The sequence below is a fragment of the Athene cunicularia genome (genome assembly GCF_003259725.1).
Source record: "Athene cunicularia isolate RWA chromosome 15 unlocalized genomic scaffold, athCun1 chr15_part1, whole genome shotgun sequence".
In the NCBI taxonomy this organism is placed as follows: Eukaryota; Metazoa; Chordata; class Aves; order Strigiformes; family Strigidae; genus Athene; species Athene cunicularia.
Genome location: NW_020799121.1, coordinates 1820307 through 1839819, shown reverse-complemented (window position 1 = coordinate 1839819; position 19513 = coordinate 1820307). Strand labels below are relative to the sequence as shown.

Below are 19513 nucleotides of genomic sequence, written 5' to 3'. Positions count from 1 at the left end.
TTTGACAGCAAAGCACTGGGTAGGTGCATTGCTGTGGGTTATAAATCAATCCCCTGCCCTGTCCTTTCAGTTTTTCTCCTCCGCAACGCACAAACCAGAGTCATCAGCTGGGTCGGGGCAGCAGGAGCACCAGGGGCTCATCTTGACCATCCACCTCAGCTGGCCCAAAAGACATCCTTGAGCCCCAAATTGGTCCTGCAAAGCCAGGGAAGCACACATGGGTGCCCAGAGGAGGCAGGGTGCAGAGGATGCACTGCCTGGGGAAGGCAAGGTGAAGGCAGCTGGGAGGAGGGGGAGGCACTCACATGGGGTTGGAGTTGACAGGGTGGAGGACGACCTGCGGGGCTCGGGTCGGTGTCTCAGGCACCACATCTGGAGAGAAGAGAGCGGAGTGAGAGCAGTCTGGGAGTATCAGGAGCTCCTTCCAGTGCCGAGGGCACCCAGGGGAAGTAAATCCCACTAAAAACCTCCCAGCCCTGCAGCATCTTACTAGTGAAAGGTCCTGCAACAATGCACTGGTTTGGGGGAGAAATCCCACTCCAGCAGAACCCCTCTGCACAAATCCAGGGCTTAGGAGAGCTGGGCATGCACCCACCCCACTATATCTCAGCATCCCACGTTACAGGAGAAACTTTCAAAGAGACTTACCTGGGAAAATGAACTGCTGCTTGTACTTGTAGTAATGGGAAGCTGGAAGAGAGAAATGTGGGGTTAAACACCAAACTGCAGAGCCAGATGCTGGAGAGACTCATGCAATGACAGCCCTGGGTCCAGGTCCCCCTCTGCACGACACAACCCCTCCCACCTCCATCTCTTACCCACAATGGCATGTAGGGTGCCCAGGCCTAAAAACTAAGACCTTACACCTCTAATGATCTGGCTGGATTTTAACTTCATTTTTGCCACCATCAGCTACTGCTCGATACCACTTAAAGGGTGTTGCAAAGTCACTGGTGAGATTTGGACACCTGGTTGACAGCAAAAGCTCACAGGGTTTGAGTGCTCAGCTCCCAGTCAGCCCTCAGGAACCACTCAGCACTGTGGAGACACCAAGTGATAGATTTGCAGCTGCTCCCCATTTTTGCCCGATCTAGCCCATCTAACTGTGCATTTTTGCCATGCTTCGGAGATGTGTCCTTCCTGGGCTCCCTGCCTGCCTCCCAGTGTACTGAAAGGAGCCAGGAGCTGTCAGCAGTCCCAGGAGCCACTGCCCAAAGCCAGCACTGCAGAGGTGCTCTAGGTGCTGGTACCCTCCATCAGCTCCCCATCGCCTGTGGGCAAAGCCCAAGGGCTGATTTGACACACACGGGCAGGTAGGTCATGGGTACGAAGCAAGACAGAGATGCTGAGGCCACCAGAGGTTGGCAACTTCTCCTTAAGCTTCAAGACCCCAAAGACCATCTCTCAGCTTCTCTCCAGCTTCAAGACCCTGAAGACTGACCTCAGCTCTGCAGCGGGACCTGAGCCACCCTGAGCTGAGATCAAAGGAGACTCAAAGGTAATTCTGTCAGAAAAAGGTCACAGTGTTGCAATTTCCAAGCTTAAATCCTAATCCCCAAGATGACCATCTTGATGAGATGAACCATGGAGAACTTCCTGCACAGGAAGATGAAAGCACAGTAAGTCCTGCTTTGTGTCAGACCAGCTCCTGTTCACCACAGGGCTCTGCTCATCACAGGCATGAAAGCAGGGAGCAACCACCCCCCTGAGCTGCTGGGGTCTGATCCTGCCCACCCCAGCCAGCCAGGCACCCGTGGCAGGGGCTCCCTGCACTGGCTCAGCTGTGGTGGCAGTGACAGCACGTCCAGGTCCCCATAAGAAGATGCTGCTGCTCACTGTGGGGGTTACTTCTGTGGTTTCTGTTTTAAACAACATGAAAGAACATCTCAAAAGCCCTGCAGGGAGGTCTCTGCTCCAGAAGTGATGCATGACCGGGTCACCAGACACTGGACCCTCTGTTCCTTCTCCCCCAAACCCAGGCAGGGTCCAGAGTTTGCCCAGCAAGCAGTTTGGGGATGTTAATGGCTGCAAGCCTGGCTATCATGCTGCTGAGATGTCAGGATGCTTTGGTTGTGGCTGGACCACCACAAACTCAGTTATACCAGCATGGAAACGCACGCCGTGCTCTCGGGTTTGCAGCCATGCTGAGGACTATCATCCCAGCCCTTGGAGGCTTGAGGGCTGTGGCTGGCGAAATCCTCACCCAGGGAATGGAGAAGGAGTCGAGTCTCTCCTTGACGGATGGGTCACACTGCTCCTTGGGGTGCTCAGTGCTTCCTCACAGATCCTCTGCTGTCTTCTTCATGCCTCTCCAGCATCCCACCTGGGCTCTGGGCGCTCCAGTGAACAAGACTTGTGTACAGCTGTAGTCTCTCCAGGCTCACAAGGACCTGTGTTGTTTGGCTGGTGGTTTGGATTTTTCTCCCCAGCTTTTGGAAATGCTTGTTATTCTGGTGATGGATCCTGCCAGTCAAATCCCCCCTCACCTCCCTCCTTCTCCTCCTCCTCCTCTCTAGCTGAGGGCCTGTCAAGATTGAAAGAAGGAATCACCATGGTGCAGCAGGATCAGCAGATCATGAAGGTGCTATCTGGTTCCTCCAGAGAAGCAGTCCTGACCTTCCTTCCTACCAGACCAGTTCAATAGCCATACGGTTTTGGAATACAGAAGGGACTCCAAACTCCTGGCTGCTGCCCTGTCAAACAGGCCTGAGACCACAGACTAAACAAGAGTCACTGGCCCCAGGGCAGCTGTGAGTGTTTCAGCATCTCAGAGATGGGTCAGGGCCATGGCTCCCCCTCCTCTTCCCTTGTCGGGCCCTTTTTGGGAATGGTTGGAGAGGCATCTGGGTAGCAGAGAACAGCTGAGTCCTTCCATGCTGCCAGGAGTGATGCTGAGCCATTTCCCTCCAGGGAGGGACCTTCCCTGGAGCTGCAGCCCTGCTCCAATGACATCCCAAAGGCAGACGTGCTGGGACAGGCTTTGGTACATCCTCAGGCCAGGAGGAGTTTTTCTGGCCATTTAATGTACTCCTGTGTCCTGAAGCCAAGGTAACCAAATTGACTCTTCCACCATCCCTGAAGAGACTGAGCTCCAGGAGCAGATGAGTCGAGGTACCCAGACAAGACTTGATGGGACAAGGTACATCAGATAGCCCCAGCATCAACTACTTCCCTCTATCACTCCACATGTGCTAACAGCAAGCTTGTTGGACCTCAAAGACACAGTGAAGTCAACCCAAGTTACCCTTGTAGAGGGGTAAGACCTTGTTTCCCGTTTGCTGCTGAGGCAATGCAGCGGGCACATGCCATGGAGAAGTCATGGCTAGAAAGGTTTCTGAAGCCTCAAGCACAGCAGGTTGCCCACAGAGGCCGTGCTGGCTCCATCCTTGGAGGTTTTGAAGACCAAACTGCATCAAGTCTTGAGCTCTGACCCTTCTTCAAGCAGGAGATTTGACTAGAGACTCCCAAGCTCTGTCCCAACCTGAATTATCCTAAACTCATCTTTGCTGCTCCTACCTGCTTCCAACTTCTCCCCATTCCAGCATAAGTCCAGGCAAGCAAGCAGCTGGAGCAGATCCTTACTCCAAGGACACCTCGGGGCACAAGCCCCTCACATCAGGCAGATGGGGAGGTGGGGAGCTCACGGTACCTGGCAAGTTGAATTGCTTCTGCTGGCGTGGGCACTGCGGGGAGGGATGCAGGGGGGACGGGGGCGTTGCGCTGGGCGGCAGCGGTGGGGCCGGCGAGGAGGGTGTGGAGGAGGTGGTGGAGGAGGGGTTGCTGCTGGAGTCTGGCTGGTAGGGCACTGGGATGTGGTCCTGCAGGACATGGAGAAAAGAAGAGAGGAGCTGGTGAGAGCCGTGCCAGCAGTGCCACCCCAAGGTGCTCCAGTGCAGAGGAGCCCAGGTGACAAGCGAGAGCTACACAGGTCATCCCCGTACCCCATTTCCAGAAGTCCTGGAAAACAACCAGAGACCCAGCTTCAGCTTTTCCAAAGCCGTTTGTATTCACTGTGTGCACCAAGGGCATTTCATGTCAGACATGGGGCTCCTCTGCCAGCCCCTCCATGCTACAAAACCAAGGCTGAGAGCTCCCCAAACCCTGCTAGCTCTGCAGAGCTGTAGCCACCAAGACCAGAGTTGGGGGCTGCACCCCTGGGGCTCGGTCCTTAGAGACATCAAGCTTCTGTTGACCTCCTGTGAGCCAAAAACCTCCTGCCTCGCTCGGAGCAGGGGGCTGAGCTGAGGCAGATTTGAAAGGATCAGCCAACACACCCCAAGACATCCCTTGCCCTTTGCTGACCCTTCCTAATCAAGACAAGGACAGCAGCTTTGGGTGTGCCTCTCCAGGGCACACTGAGATGGATGAGAAAGGACCATCTGGGAGCAAACAGGGAGAACCACCTGCCTGGATATCTTAGATCTGAAAAGGAAAACTGAGGCCAGAATTCCCCACCTTGCTTGTGACCTTGTCGCCCAACTTGGAGACACTTAACAGGGTCTGACCTTCAGCAGCCCTGAGCACTCCCATCTCCAGACAGGTGCACCCATGGCAAGATCCCTCCAAGGTTAGAAAACCTGCATGAGCCTCCCACAGCAGGTAATTTTTGTCAAAATTTATTGATTTTTAAATAAGCTGGGCTTTTTAGGAAACCCACATACATTTTATATAGACCATATAGACCATATCCTGACACATATGACAATCTTAGCTAGGTAAATTGGTTTTTAAACCAACAATAAAGGCTGCTAACAGTATGATTTCAATGGTATTTACAGAGAACAGGATATCTCTAAAGAAATGCCTTTAGAAACATCAAAGTAAGAATGGGCCCCTATTGCATAAAGCACATTTATAGGGGAAACTTTAACCAGAATGGGAGTGCTGAGGTCAAAATCAAATTTATAAATAAACACACACACACACACACACACACACACAGTGCATCATCATGCTCTGGTTAGAGAAAAGCTAGGAAATGTGAAAGGACTGCCTGGCAGAGGCAGAAGAGGAAACAGAAGAGCTGATGCCCTTCACACCCAAAGCCTTTATCAGTGAGCTGAGTCAGTTCCCCACTGCCCTCTAATAAAATGAAACAAATCACTAGAAGGACAGAGAAAAAGAAGAAAGAAAAAAGCATCTCTATTTCTTTTGAATACCTGCAGTAGCTCTCCAGCCTCACAAAGCCATTTGCACCATGCCATAACAACAACAGAGCAGGATCTCCTAAGAGATTTAGGTTTAAAAACTACATCCAAGAGAGCATCATCTGGTACCCAGCCTTTGTGGAGAGCCAGAAGATGCTGAGGTCCAGAATGAGCTGGGGGTCCTGCCAGGCTGTGGGAAGACAGGGTTTTGATGACCTGTTCCCCATCATGCTGAGGATTTCCCTCACTTCAAGCACTTCCAGCTTGCAAACATCTTACCCTGTGCTACCTCTGGCCACCCACAATAAATTTTCCACTGAAGGCAACATGCTCTAAATTTCATCAAAAAGTAACCCCATGCCAGTTTTATTGCTATTAATGCAGGGCAGAAGGAAGTGAGCCAGGTGCACTGACAGGTCTGGCTTGACCAGATTTGCCAGAGAAACAATCAAATTCTGGGTTTGTTTTATTTGTAGAAATAGATTTGTTATTTACAAAAGTCTCAGGTGGTAGCAGAGACCTCAAAACACCCCAAATTCAGCTTAGATCTGGAGACTGAGAGGCCACAATGGCACAGGACTGGTGAGACACGGGCTATTTTGAAAGTGCGGATGCCATTTTATTTTTAAAAGAAATAACCTCAGCAGATGCAACACACACTGGGAAACCCAAGGGGCGAGAGCTTTGCAGCTCTGCTTGCAGCGCAGCCCATCCTGCCTCAACACCAAGCTCACCCTCACTCTGCTCATCGAATTAGCACTGGTTCATGGGATTATTTTTAAAAATTTAAGTCCCCAGGCAGGTTTCTAGGCATCTCCTACCCATGCATTGACACATACAACAGTCCCATAGCTGTGGATGTGCTTGAGGACCCATGGAGCCATCTGCAAGGCCTGGTCCTGGCAGATGGCTGAGAGGCTGGGAGATGCCCCATCCTTGGCCCACTGGGGCCTTCTCCTTCCCCAAACACAAGGTCAGGGCATGGCCCCTTTTGCTCTTAAATCCATTCTTTCAGAAATTAATCTCCAAGCCATGATCCTGCCCAGCAAATGGGATTGACGCTCCATGAAAGGATGTGCCTTAGGAAAGCTGAGGCAAACAGGGTGGCTCAAGCAACCCAACTCCAATGGCATTTGAAAATCCCACCAGTTTTGGCCCCCTTGTTTGCATGAGCAGCAGCTGCATGTGAAGAACCAGCAAAAGCCGCTGATATTTCAGCGAAACAGGGCCGGGTTCCCTGTGGCAGGGGGTGGGTGTGAAGCAGGTGTTCAGGGCTGGTGGAGCAGCTCACCTTGTTGAGTTTGTTGGTTTTGGGGAGTGTCTGGCTGACGTGTAGGTCCGAATACCTGGGGGGTTTCCGCAAGGGGTTGTTGATATCACAGGGCACTGACTCTGTCCGGACTAACCTTGCTGGATTAAGAAGGGAGAGAGGGGAAAAGGGGATGGAGAGGAGGGGGAGAGAGATGGAGACACATCAAAGCTTTGAAGGAACACTTGGGGTCAACCCTGCACTTGCAAACTGCTCTTGAATCGTTCTCCAAAGCAATTCCCCACGGCATCTCCAGCTGCTCGGCTCCTGCCCTGGGATGGCAGCTAGCCTTCAGGCTCCCCCCTGCACCCAGGCTACAGCCAAACCCCTCGGGATGTGAGGAGGTTAAAGCCCCCATGGTGGGATGCAAACTGCACCCTTCTTCCCCCACCGAGGGGCTGCAATTCAGGGAAGCTCAGCAGCCATTGCAGCCACCCCACGAGCTGGGGGGGTCAGCCAGCATCAGAAGTAGGCACCATCCTCTTCCTCATCACAGCTTTTCAGGGCAGAGGGAAGGAGCCTGCTCAGAGCACCCTGCTCTTGGCGGAGAGATTTTATGGGGGGAAAGCCAGCCTGCAGCCTGGGGACTTGGAAATGGGCTGGCTGCAGGGCAAGGCATTTCCGAGCTTTTTTCACTGATGCTGAGGCCACCCTGCAGCCACACTGCCCCTCGTTCCCATGCTAAAACACACAACAGGCAGCTCCAGCTCTTGCAACATCACAGACCGCAGGCGTTAATCTGAATTTCTGCCCATCCCAGGAGCTCACCTGCCCCTGGCAGTGCAGGATGATGCTTTCCCTGCCTCCTGGTCAGGGTTTGCAGCAGCTTGGAGCATGACAGGGGGGTCTTCCACCCAAATGTGCTGCAAGCAAGGGCATGGGGAACTGGAGTGGAGGCTGCAAAATTATGCCCCTTTGAGCCACAGATCCTCACTCGCCTTGTGAGGTGCCACCAGCACAATGCATTTCCCCACTATTAAACCAATGAACATGTTTTCGGTGGTATTGAACACAGAGTAACGGCCTTAAGAGCTCAAAATTCAAAGCAATGGTAATTGGAAGAGTTTCCCTTAGGCTGTCGCAGTCCTCTGGCCGTTGGTGAGCACTCGGCCACAATCTGGAAGAAAAGAGGTGGGAAGCCACGCCCGTCGTCCTGCTGCAAAGTTCTCCCTCGTTTGTGGATTTTAGAATGGGCTCTCCCGGAGGAGAGTGGGATAAGGCAGGTCTGAAAGCACCACGAGCATCCACAGTGGCACAGCCACGTCCCTGTGGTGGGGACCCCCATGCACCGACAGCACCACGGGAGATTTGGGGTCTCACGCGTCCGCCCTAAGCTCTCGACAGTAGCAAAAGGCTAAAACCTGTTGCACTTACCCCGTGCGGTGGGGAATCTGAAAAGAAAAGGAGGCAGGGGAAGGGTGGGTGGAAGTGGTTTGCAATGCAAATCTGCCTCGCCCCGAACAGCTCGTCTCCCTACAAGCGGAAAAAATGGTGGGTAAAATTTTCACAGAGCGCCCAAGCGGTTCGGGAGCCTCCATCCCGCCAGCCGGCCGTCAGCGAGGGTCAGGCTCCCGAATCGCCCGGGGGCTTTTGAAAGTTTTACCTGGTGGCAACATCCATGGAGGCAGAAGGGGGAAGAAAGGCCCTTACCTCCCCGGTGGATGATCAGCAGGTGACATGGAGGGGCCTCTTTGGTGCATTTGTTGTGGCACTTGAGCCTAGTGGGGAACAGAATAAAAGGCGTGAGAAGTGAGAGAGAAGGGGACGCGGAGCACCACGGGACGGCCAGAGGGATGCGGCTCGGAGCAGGGAGCGTCACTGCAGACCAGGGACCTTTTCCCCACCCAGGAAGGTAACTTGACGTAATATTTCAGCTGTGCACAGCCCCTGGGTGCTCACTGCCTGAGTGGTCCCATGGGCAAACTCTCCCGGATCCCTGCGGCCCTGCAGCTCACGCGGGAAGGCCCACGATTCCCAAGCTGCCCCCCAGGCTGTGGGCACAGGGATAGGAAGCGGTATGGGATGAACACCCTGAGTGTCTGGGCGGGTTGGCTGGAAGAACACAGGAGCTGCACACCTGTGGCAAATGAGAGCCATGGTGGGTGCACCTGTCCTGATGGAGGGGTGCAGGAACCCCCAAACCTGGGAGGGCTGCCCAGCTCCCCCGTTTCTCCACCAGCTGCAAGGGACCAGGCACCCACCAGCCAGCTTGAGGATGCCCAAAACTGTCACTTGTCGGCCTCAGCTGAAATAAAAGGAGCAGAGACCCGTGCTAGGGGAACAGCCACTCCCCCCCAACCACCATCCAGTGCTAACACTGCTTTGCACTTAATTAAATTCAGGGGCAGCAGAAGGGAAGGAAACAGCTGCCCCAGCCCCCTTTGGCTCCCGATGAATCTCTGCCATTGTGCCCTCCCCTCCTAGCTTCATTTAGGACATTTAACAAAAATAATGAGAGCATTTACAGCTACATTGAATATTCTGCAGAGCTTTGCCTGGTTTCGCAGAGCCGGGGCAGAAGTCTATGGAGGGTTTCACCCATGGGTCATACATATAGGCATAAGCAGGCTCCTGCCGCCCCGAAACCTTCCCTTTCGTCCTTAATTAGGGATGGAAACGAGTCCCCAACTCACGCTCTGCTGCAGCAGCCACAGCGGAGCAGCGAGTGCCACGGGGGAAAAGGCAAAAAGGAGGAAAGGATTTAAAAAAACAAGGGTAAAGGATAAAAAAAAAAAAAGACAGCAGCTACAAGTCAATGAGCTGGGTAATGAAAATTCAAGAGCCGTGCATGTTAGCTTTTATTACAAAGCCGTTCCTAGAGGGAAAGGCAGAGATTAATTCAGTATTCGAGGCTTGGGGGGGATTTGGGGTCTGTTTGTTTGTTTTACCTACTTGTTCCCCTCCTGTTTCTGGGGGAAACAGTGCTGGGAGTGGGTGGCTATGGCAAAGTCGATGAACCTAAGTACTTTATGTTCTAAGTACTCTACATTCTAACTTTTCACAACCAAGCAATTTATTTGCTCTTTTCTCAGCGTCTACAGGACAGCAGGACGGAGAGAGAGCCGGATCCGCAGCATCGCAGGGGCAGGTCCCAGCATCCCTGGTCCCACGTGGGGACCAGCCCCGGACAGGCACAGCAGGCAGGGCTTGCAGGCAGCAAAGCCTCCAGTTACGTGAGCACCGAACGAAATAGGAATCACCACCTTAAAATATATATTTGATATTATCACTTCCAGAAAGCCACCACCAACTGCAGAGTAACCAGGCTTTTCTGGTGCAGGTTTAAATCCCAATTTTCTAACTCATCAGCATTTAATCAACGGCAACAGCGATCGTTATCACTTCATAGCTCTGGCTAATTCAGTTACCCGCAGACGACAACCGGCGTATTCCCAGCACCCATCCCTAGGAAAGGCAATCGTGTCTCCAGAAGCAGCTTTACTAAGCGCTGATGGCTGCACGATAGTAAGAAATGGGCTACACCGGATTTAAAGCAGTATAAGTGGCCCCAGCCCGTGCCTTTGCTATCTTTTCCAGTCCTGCCCAATTTCACGGCCAGCACAGTTCCTCTCCTTTGCATCACACCTTCACTGCATTTTGGGGTGGGTTGGCTCCTTGGTGCCACAACATTGCCAGGAAACAGAGGCCCCAATATATTTTTCTGATGCAAAAAATAGAGGATACAGCCCAAGGCTGTGGGGAAAACCCATCCGATGCCTGGAGCTGCCCTGCACACAGTCAGTGCTCTCATCCGAGCCACTCTCAGCCCCTGTCCACCACATCCATACCCACTGTATCCTGCAGTTAATTCCGCACATAACCCTGCAGTGGGTATCTAAAGACAGGCCAAGGACAGCAGCGAGCGGAGAGGCTGTCAGGATCTGACTCAGAGCTCTGGTGCAAGCAGAGCCGAGGTCTGGTGGGCAGCATCCTCCCCAAGGACCCTGCTCCCATCCCCAGCATGCAGACCCATCCTCAGCCCTGTTTTGAGATGTTCTTCACCCAATTTCATGTCTCATTAAGTCTTCTTGCAAAGAAGAGCTAGCAAGAGGCTGGTCAGTCTCCCCGTGCCCAAGCGCTTGCTCAGCTCCACCAGCAAACTTCTAATTATCCCACTCACAACAATAAGGAGCAACACAAAGAGCTCCAGCACCATGACGTACTTGCAGTTTTTGCATTTTAAGCCAAACAACATTCCTTTCCCGCAGACGGTGCAGGTCTGAGACATCCAGTACTTGGTGGAAAACCTGTAGAGAGAAACACGGAGAGTGGCCAGGGAGCAATGAAGCTGCGTCGCCCCATCCGTGCTCCTGCAGGAACATCTCCCAAGCCATGATTATCAACAGAGCCCCAATTTATTCTTTCCTCGCTGCCCTCAAACACTGTTGCAGGGGTCAAGGCATCTTTCCAGGGATGCCAAAGCACACATCTGAGCCCTCTTTTGGTGGTGCAGAAGGGCAGAGCTTGCTCCAAAGAAGGGCTGAGCTGTCCAGAATTGGCATTAGGCACTGTCTCACTGCAGCCCCCCCAGCTCTGCCCACACCAGACTGTGGCCAGAGCTTCCAAAACATCTCCCTGCCCTGGAGATCCAAGCTTCCAGCCCATCGAAGAAGCAGCTGCCCCATCAAACAGCAGCACTGAGACTATTTCTAGAGCTCTTCCTTCTTGAGTAGATATGGAAGGGCAATAATCTGGAGATGGGAAATTTGCTGAAGGTTGGCAAGGTCACGGATAATACACAGCTTTTATTGATAGCGACTCAAGCCTTATCTAAACCAAATCTGAACTGAAATGGAATTTAAATGGGCTTCTAGGACAGCGCAGCCCAGCATGGGAAACAGGGGGAACAGCCCTGAGCCCCCCGCCCCAGACAAGAGATGGGAAGGGAGATGCTCATCCCCCAGCATCAGGGGGATTCGCCCAGCGCTGCGGCAGGGTTGGCGTACCTGTGTTTTATCGAGTTGCCAAGATCTCGACGGGGGATCTGCGGGGACCAGCGAGGCACTGACAGCGTATCTGTGTGGAAAGGAGAGACAGGGGAAACCATCAGATGGTAAAAAAGGCGAGAGCCGGGGTTCAAGCTTTTGGGGAGGGGGACAAAGGGTGCACACAAAAAGTAGGGTTTGATTGATATTTCCCTTTAGAGATGCCCTGCTGAGCTCCCTTTCTGGAAAGCAAGAGACCTCTGGCTTTGTGCTTGGATCTGTGGGGAACCAGGGTCTCCTGCCTCCACTTAACAGGCCCCACCACCCAGTTTGGGCCAGGGAGAGAGGTGGGAGGTGATGCACCTGCCCCATGGGTGCTACACCCATGTGTATGCAGAACAGGACTGCAAAGCTATCAGAGCCACATCATGATGCTCAAACAAGAAAGAAAAAATGAAGCCGAAATGGCAACTGCATCATTTATTAATAAGACATCACATCTTGCGGTTGTGGCTGAACAAAAAGCCAAGTGTCAGCCGCTTAGAAGGCAATTTAACTCATATTCAAATAGAAGAACAAGGTAAAAAGCAGCCTTGGCGCTCTCCTTCTAAGGGAAAAGGAGGGAGAAAGGGTAACGGGACCTTGGCTGGGTAAGGAAAAAGAGATAAGTTCATTAGCAATGGCTTGGAGCGAGCAGGTATTTAGCAGCACAGCCGTGCTTGGACTCCACATCCCCCTTCAGCCTCAGCAAGGGCAGAGACCCTCCTCCTCCTCCTCCTGCCCACTGCCCTGGTTATGGGAGAGGTCCTGCCCCACGGGGTGCTCAGCCCCAGGGGGGATCAGTGCCGGGGGTTCAAAGGCTGGATTTTCAAGAAGGGATTTGAGAGGTTTCCCGGGCACAAGCAAGCAGCCCCGGCACGACGCGAGCCGAGCCACAGCGCAGAGCCGAGCAGCAGAGCCCAGCTGCGAGCCCGGCCGTTTGCTCAGTATGCCGGCAAATCCCTTGCTAAATACACTTTCGATATTATCCCTTCGAGCAGGGAGAACCACTGTTTGCTTTAATATCCCATTTTAATATAGCGGGCGGTAGGGTGTTTTAATTGCGCTCTCTTTCTGAAGGTTACATTTACATGCTGCTTCCCGTGCAAGACGCTGTTAAAAGTCTTGGGAGCATCCTAAAACATATCCATCTCCAGTACCTCCTGCCAGCTGCTGCTCCAGCTTCTTCTCTCAGCTCCTACTGCCACCTCAGCCCCAATCACCCCTCGGGCACAGCCAGCAATTAAGATGCTGAAGGACTACAAAGTCAATTAAGGTAATTGCTGCCCCCAGCCCCGGGTTGGCTGTTTTACACCACCAGCATGCCAATATTTTTGACCTGTGCCTCTCACCCTGGACTCCTGGACCAGCATCCCTCCCACTAACCCAGTATCTGCAGCCTCCCAGGGATGCCTGCAAGCCCTGGAGACGATGCTCTAAGGAGTGGGACCACTGCACACACAAGCACTATCCCTCCCTAAACGGCATTTTCTCATCAGTAAATCACATTACACAAATAAATTCCTCCCGTGCCCCTCAACACTGGTCCCTGATGAACTAAACACCCAGTCAAGAACAGATCCTCTCTCAGAATTAAATTACAACCTCCACTTTATCAGCTACAATTTATTTCCACTAACTTTCAGCTGGCCTCAATTAAATCCTGCCGTCCTAGGGAGGGGGAGAGGGGACATAGGCAAAGACGGCTGAGCCTTTTAATTACTTTCTAAATGTGCTCACTGCAAAAATGTATTAAAGTGTATCTGGGATTTTAACCTCCTAACAAAAATGAGACCTACGTGATTCACGGCTAATTATGTTCATTAGAGGAAGCGATACATGAAGGATTGTGGCACTTAACAATAGACCTGCTGTTTGCAGGAGCCAAAACAAGCAAAGGGGGTCAGGGGGGCGGGGGAAGGTGCCCTACTGCTGTGGGGAACAGCCCCAAGGGTGTGGGGGGCTTTGAAGTTAATTGGTGATTCTCCCCCTTAACCTGTGCATGTGAGATGCCCACTCAGAGGAAAAGCTGTTTCTCCCCGTGCCATATTAAATCGGTGTGATACCCAAAGGGAAGGTGGAGATACAGCAGCCTCCCCTCCCTGCACTGGAGCAATATTCTCATCAAAACCCCAAAATTGCCACAATTAGAGGTAATTGCAAGAAAAGCAAACAAACAAACAAAAAACTCATGGCCACAGGAGCACATCTCGCCTTTGAGGGGGGGACCAGGCTTTGTTGTAGGGACCTCGTGATGGAGAAGTGCCAACCCAAGGTGCTGCAGCTGCTCCCATGGCAGTGGGATAAGCTGACCCTCGTGAGCTTTGAAGCATGACAGCCAGCTGCCCGCCTCCTGCCACCCTTCTGCTTCTGGCAGCTCACTGTCCCACTCTAACGACCCCGCGCTAATGACCTGCCCTGCAATGATTGATGTCTCCTGACCTCCCCTGCCCTGGTGTCAGTCATTACTTATACGTTTATCACCAGCAACTGCCTTTATGGCTTGAAGATCAGAGCTCTCAGCCGTAATTCCCCTTGCACAAGTGTGTGAGGGCAGGTTTCGGATATTTTTTGCCCCCCTCTCCTCCTCTAAGGTGCTATTTAATGGGCACGGGTGTAATTTCCCAGGGAAGAATGCAGCTGGTACCCACTGAGCAGCCCAGTGGGGACTTCCCAGCCGAGCACCCATCCCTTTCCTGCCTCCCCCATCACCAAACCCTGCTCCCCAATGTCGTGACACTTCCCAATGCCACCCAACACATCAGTCCTCGCAGAGCGGCATAGACCCCACAGCCAGGCACCTGATGCCAGGGGATGCCACCCCCCCACCTGAACACCCCAGAACCTCTGCGCTTTCCTTCACCGTAGCATCACGCCGGCAAAGGTTACAGCTCCTGCTCCGCGCAGCACAGCTTATCCTTGAGTCAACAGCCTGTGCTTGATGGGATCAGATGTGCTGTGAGGAGAGCAGGGAAGGGGGGAAACCGCCTGGGCGGAGGGTGACAGCCGCCTCCGGCGCGTCCCTGACAGCCGACACGGGCGAAGAGCCCTGCTGCCCGGCTCCCCAGCGGTGACAGGCAGCTGTGACAGCCACTGCTGGTCCCTGAGTGACACCCGCGCACCTCGGAGGTGACGGGGACCAGGATGCTGCCTGGGCCGTGACGCCCTCCTCACCCTCGCTGCCATCCCGACAGCTCCCCGGTGCCTTCTGGCTGCTGGTGCAGATGTTTCCCCTTCACTCTCTACCTGGGATGCCTGGGCATAACCTGCATGGAGAAAAGCAGCCAGAGCATCCCTGTTTCATTTATTTTGGGGTTTCACCCTCCCTGAGGGCAGATCAGGAGGGCAACGATGCCCTCAGCAAACCCAAACACCCTCACCAAATACACCAGGAGCATCACCTGGGACTGGCAGCCATGCTGAACCACACCGATGGGGACCATGTTTTAGCACAACATCCCCCTTACTCATCTCTTGGCACCGTTCTGGATGCCCAGGGAATTGGTGTGAACATGTTATCCATCACAGCGACAGCCCAATAAACAAACCCTCCTCCTACTACTACAACAAACAGCATCAGGTGATGTTCGCATTATGAATGGGATGGATAAAATCGATCAAAGTGAACTTGGAAAGCATCCCAGGATGAATCACCCTGAAGCCAAGGAACGGCCAAGAGACTGCACTTTTTTGTAGACATCATACAGACCCGTATCTACCCCAGGCAGCCACCAAAACACTCCCAGTGCCGGGCCTGAGGTGGTTGAGTCCCCTGGAGACATTACCGGGAGACACTGGGGTGCAGCCTCCTCCCAAAACAGTTCAACAATCACCTGGAAGACAACTATGACAGGTCCAGTGTCAGGTATATCTCTACCACCCCACCCCCTGGCAGAAATGACAGCCTGGGGGCTATATCACAATGGTGATGGGGGATGCTGGCAGAGGTTACTGTCTGCATGGTCCCAGCCGGGGAGCCAAGCACACTGGCAAGCTGCTCCACAGCAAAGAGTGCGCCCAAGGGCTCAAAGTCCCTCCACAAGACACTTCAGTCCTCACTCTAGCTGGTTTTAGGGCCAAAATAGGATGGGAGAAATCCCCAAATAGCTCAGCTGCAGCAGCAAAGGAAGCTGTAGCAACACTCAGAGTAGCAGCACCAGCAGCTTTGCCCCAACATGATCTAAGATCCATGCAGGATTCAAGCTAAAAAGGGAGTCACCCTGCCCGCTCTGTGAGTGCACACGGCAAATATTCTGCACACAACTGTAGCCAGGTCCAGACCCGGCGATGTCCCCGCGGTGTCCCTGCTGCGGGTGGAAAGATGATCCAATGGGTTGAAACGAAATCTCAGCCCTTGCAGAGGGGATCATCCAAAGCAGCCAAAGAAGGCAGAGCTATTCTCAGAGCATCTCGCTAGTAAGAAAACAGAGTCACTTTATAATCCCGGCAGTTCCTCTTCGCAGCGTGACAATCCTATTTATACAGACGAAATGTCATGTTCAGGCGCTTCGCTGGCTTAAATACTTGCATTGTGATTTTTTCCCCCCAGTTCACAGCCTTGCAGGGTCAATTAGGCTTACTCAGACAAAGCTGTATTCTTCAGCTCCGCACAGCACTGCCGGGGTAGGAAACCCTCCAGTGCCTCGCTGCCAGCTGGAGCAGCCCAATGGCAATGCAGCCAGCTGTGGCCAGCTGTGGCCTGCAGGGAGCTCCCAGCCAGGCAGCCACTATCAGCCGTGGAGTGCTCATGCCATGGCTTGTACTGGCAGCAGGGCAGGTTCAGGGAGAAGAAACCCACTGATGGTCACACAGAAACGATGTCCCGCTTGGGAAGCCCCCTGCTGAAGGTAGTTTGGGCCACGACAGTGTTAAGTCTCTTCCCACAGAACCACCCCCAGCACTGGGGACAGGATGCCTGCAGAGAGGGGTCATGGTCCAGATGGCACTGATGCTTGTACACGTGGCCCATGGCACCTTCAACACCAGCATGAAGTTCTTGGGTACTGCCTGGTTCTTTCCAGCACAAGGACTGGATTTAGGGCTCCTGGATTCCCAGAGCAGGGCTCGATCCACTGGACATTATCTTGAACCCCTCTTGTACCTACCCGATGCCAGCCCTTCTGAGGGCCCTTTCATAGATGATCAGAGGCTGAAGAAGTCCAAGGAGCTCTGGTGCATCTCAGCACTTGCCCCTTGCTTGGCCATCACTGGTTGACCACCCAAGCCCCATGCAGGCACAGCCAGTTTGCTTCCCAAGGCAGAAAGCCAGTGCCATAAACTGCAATGTGCTTGGCCACAAAGCCAAGAGGCAGAGCCAGTACCAGGATCCAGGAGAAGTGACCCACCAGGGACACGGCCAGAGCAACACCAAAGGCAGCTGTGGATGAAACAGAACTGATGTGTAGGACTGGGCTGATGCACCCAGCTGGGAGCCAAGGAGAGGGGAGGTGGGCATCACTAGAGAGCACATTAAAACAGCCATGATCAGCTCTCGAGGGCCAAGACAAAGGCTTTGAGTGGTCACTGCTCATAACTCCACATACCAGGGGATGTTTCATGGCTTTTATCTTGTTCTCAGGCCACAGAAAGAGCTTCTCCACTGTGTGCTGTTCAAAGGTGTTCAGCAATGTCCCTGCATGAAGAAGCCTCTCACAGAGCTTCAGTTTATGAGGCACTGGGGACAAGACAATGGGTTTTTCTCTCCTGGTACACACAAGGTCTTGTGTCGGATTGCGTTGACTGCTCCTTTCCTTCTGCAGGGTTGGACAGAAGCAGCAAGGATGTTCCCCACACAGCCATGTGCCCAGGTGATCATTTTTCTGACTTAGCACAGCAAAGTCACACACAGCCTTTTTTTGCCCTTCCCTTTCATCTCCTGCTGTTTTAAATAGTCCAGGATGGAACCGATGTTGTTGGCTCATCCTGGAGACCACTGAGCAGGTGACCTGATCTGGATGCACACGGTGACAGTGGCCTGGCTGGCCTTGCAGTGGGGAGAGAACAGGCAGAGCACACAGCCTAGGAGCAATGCCAGCCACCTCCAGGACACCCAGATAACAGAGACACAAACAGGACCTACCAGACACGAGCCTTTACAGCAAAAAGAAATGCAACCTGATTTCTGGGTGCTTGTAGACAAGTCACTGGGTGTTGAGTCCTAAATCCTATTTCAAAGTAACAACACATCTCTGGTGGTCACTTGTTCACCAGGAGTGACCTGATGCACCAGTAGCGAGTCCTGGATGGAGCCAGACAAACCATCTTCTGTCCCTCAGCCATGGAGCTGGGCTATTTCAGGGCCAAGCTAGAGCTCAAGGGCACCCTAAAATTCTTTACTTCCCCACTCTGCTTCCCCTCCAAGGCTACTAAGGAAAAATCAGTTCAAAACCAAAATTCACAGGCATCCTGGCCTTGCATGAAGGGGACTTCATCCCTCCAGCAAGATTTGTGCTGCAGGAGAAAGAGGCTCCTTCTGCAGCTGGCTGCCAGCCCTTACGCTCTCACTCCACGTCTGTGAAAATCCATTCCCATCAGGGCAAATCAGCTGTTAAAAATAAGAGAAAAGCATCCGATCAGCACCAGAGATGATTCAGATGGGAGCATGCTCCTGCCACAAGCAGCAAGATGCGCTGGCTGTTGAAAAGAGATCATTGAGAGACAGCAGGGGAGAGAGGGGTCCTGCCAAGGGCTCGCTGGGCTCCTCTCCTGCATCTCAATCTGACAACAATAACATTTTTTTGTTTCAGTGCTTAAGAAAGTAATTTCACATCAATCCAGAGCATACCAGGTGCTGCCATGCTGACCCCACAAAAGAAAAACGGAAGAGGCATTTTTCTGTTTAAAAGCTTAAGTACCCATGGTCATAGGGATGGGATATTGTGGAGAACTCAGCTGCCAAACTGCATCTGTGCCTCAAGGATGGGGATGGGGACAGGTGGTCCTTGGGATGCAGGGTGAGCTTGATGCACCAGCTCACACCCTTGGTGAGCCCCATGGAGCTCATCCAGCAGCACATGGCACCCCAGGAGATGGGGAGAGGTGTGACCCCCAAACCATGACCAGCACTCTTCATAGGACCAGCAAGAACAGCAGCAAGATGCGAGCTGCCCTGTCCCCACAGCAGCAACAGCAGGCATGGGGGAAACTGCAGAGATATCTACTCCTCCCCACAAACAAATGCGCTTCTGCTCCTCTTGGTATAACTCATCTTCTCCTTGCAAGGTAACAAACCCTGGCATCAAGCTCCATTAAAACCCATCTCTCTCCACACAGGGCCGTGCTCAGCATCCAGCTGCCATGCACAGGATGGGGCTGCTCTTCCCACAGGGTCACAAACTGGAAAGCAAACGTGGAAGCAGACAGGAACCTGGGATGCAGCCTGAGGACAAGGCCACCAGTACAGAAATGATGCAGAAACACAAGAGAGCTAGAAAAACTACCATCTAGAGGGATTTTTTTTACCTTGCATCAGATTTCCCCACAGGTCCCCAGGACCGAGGGTCGCTGAGGGCCTGGATGCTGATCCTGCAAGGACCAAATGGTTTCGCTGATGCTAAAACTTCTCAACAGGGATCAACCAGCTGGTGCAACCAAGCCACTCTCTCAACAGCTCATGTCTAGCCCAGAAAACAAATATTCACAGCAGTTGAGAAAGTTGGAGGGCCAAGGGAAATGAGAAGAGACACCTTTCCAGCAGCATTAGTCACTTGATAGCCCATCACTTCTCATTGCATCACATTCCTGCGATGCCACATTACATCAGGTTATCACTCCACGGGATGTAATCCAACACTGATCCGTGAGGAACCTTAATGCAACAAGACACAGCTGAGGTTTGCTGAGAATGGATTTTGTTTCTTAGTTTCTGGTCTGCTAATCCCCATCATTCTGGGCTGCACATTGAACTCAGATGATGCTGCAGGGGAAATAGAAATGCAAAACTACCCCTTGCTCCAGGCAAATCTCCTGGCTATGCCACTGATAGTCAGGTCGTTGGACATCTCCAGAACAATCATCGCCTGCCTGCAGAGCTCCTACCAGGTCCCACTGTCCCCAAAGCCAAAGACAGGGGAGCAAAAGGGTGCCAGAAATGG

General features: G+C 52.9%; 1 protein-coding gene across 1 annotated transcript in view; it reads right to left on the bottom strand.

Moving 5' to 3' along the window:
• The window catches only part of KSR2 (kinase suppressor of ras 2), an 87971-nt gene that overhangs the window by 33940 nt on the left and 34518 nt on the right, over positions 1-19513 (bottom strand). Inside the window, exons 6-12 of the mRNA XM_026859908.1 lie at positions 11403-11472; positions 10620-10703; positions 8107-8174; positions 6439-6557; positions 3650-3818; positions 649-690; positions 306-372 (exon numbers count right to left, since the gene is read on the bottom strand). Of these exons, the coding sequence (XP_026715709.1) occupies positions 306-372; positions 649-690; positions 3650-3818; positions 6439-6557; positions 8107-8174; positions 10620-10703; positions 11403-11472 (619 nt within the window). The remainder of the gene's footprint in view (positions 1-305; positions 373-648; positions 691-3649; positions 3819-6438; positions 6558-8106; positions 8175-10619; positions 10704-11402; positions 11473-19513) is intronic.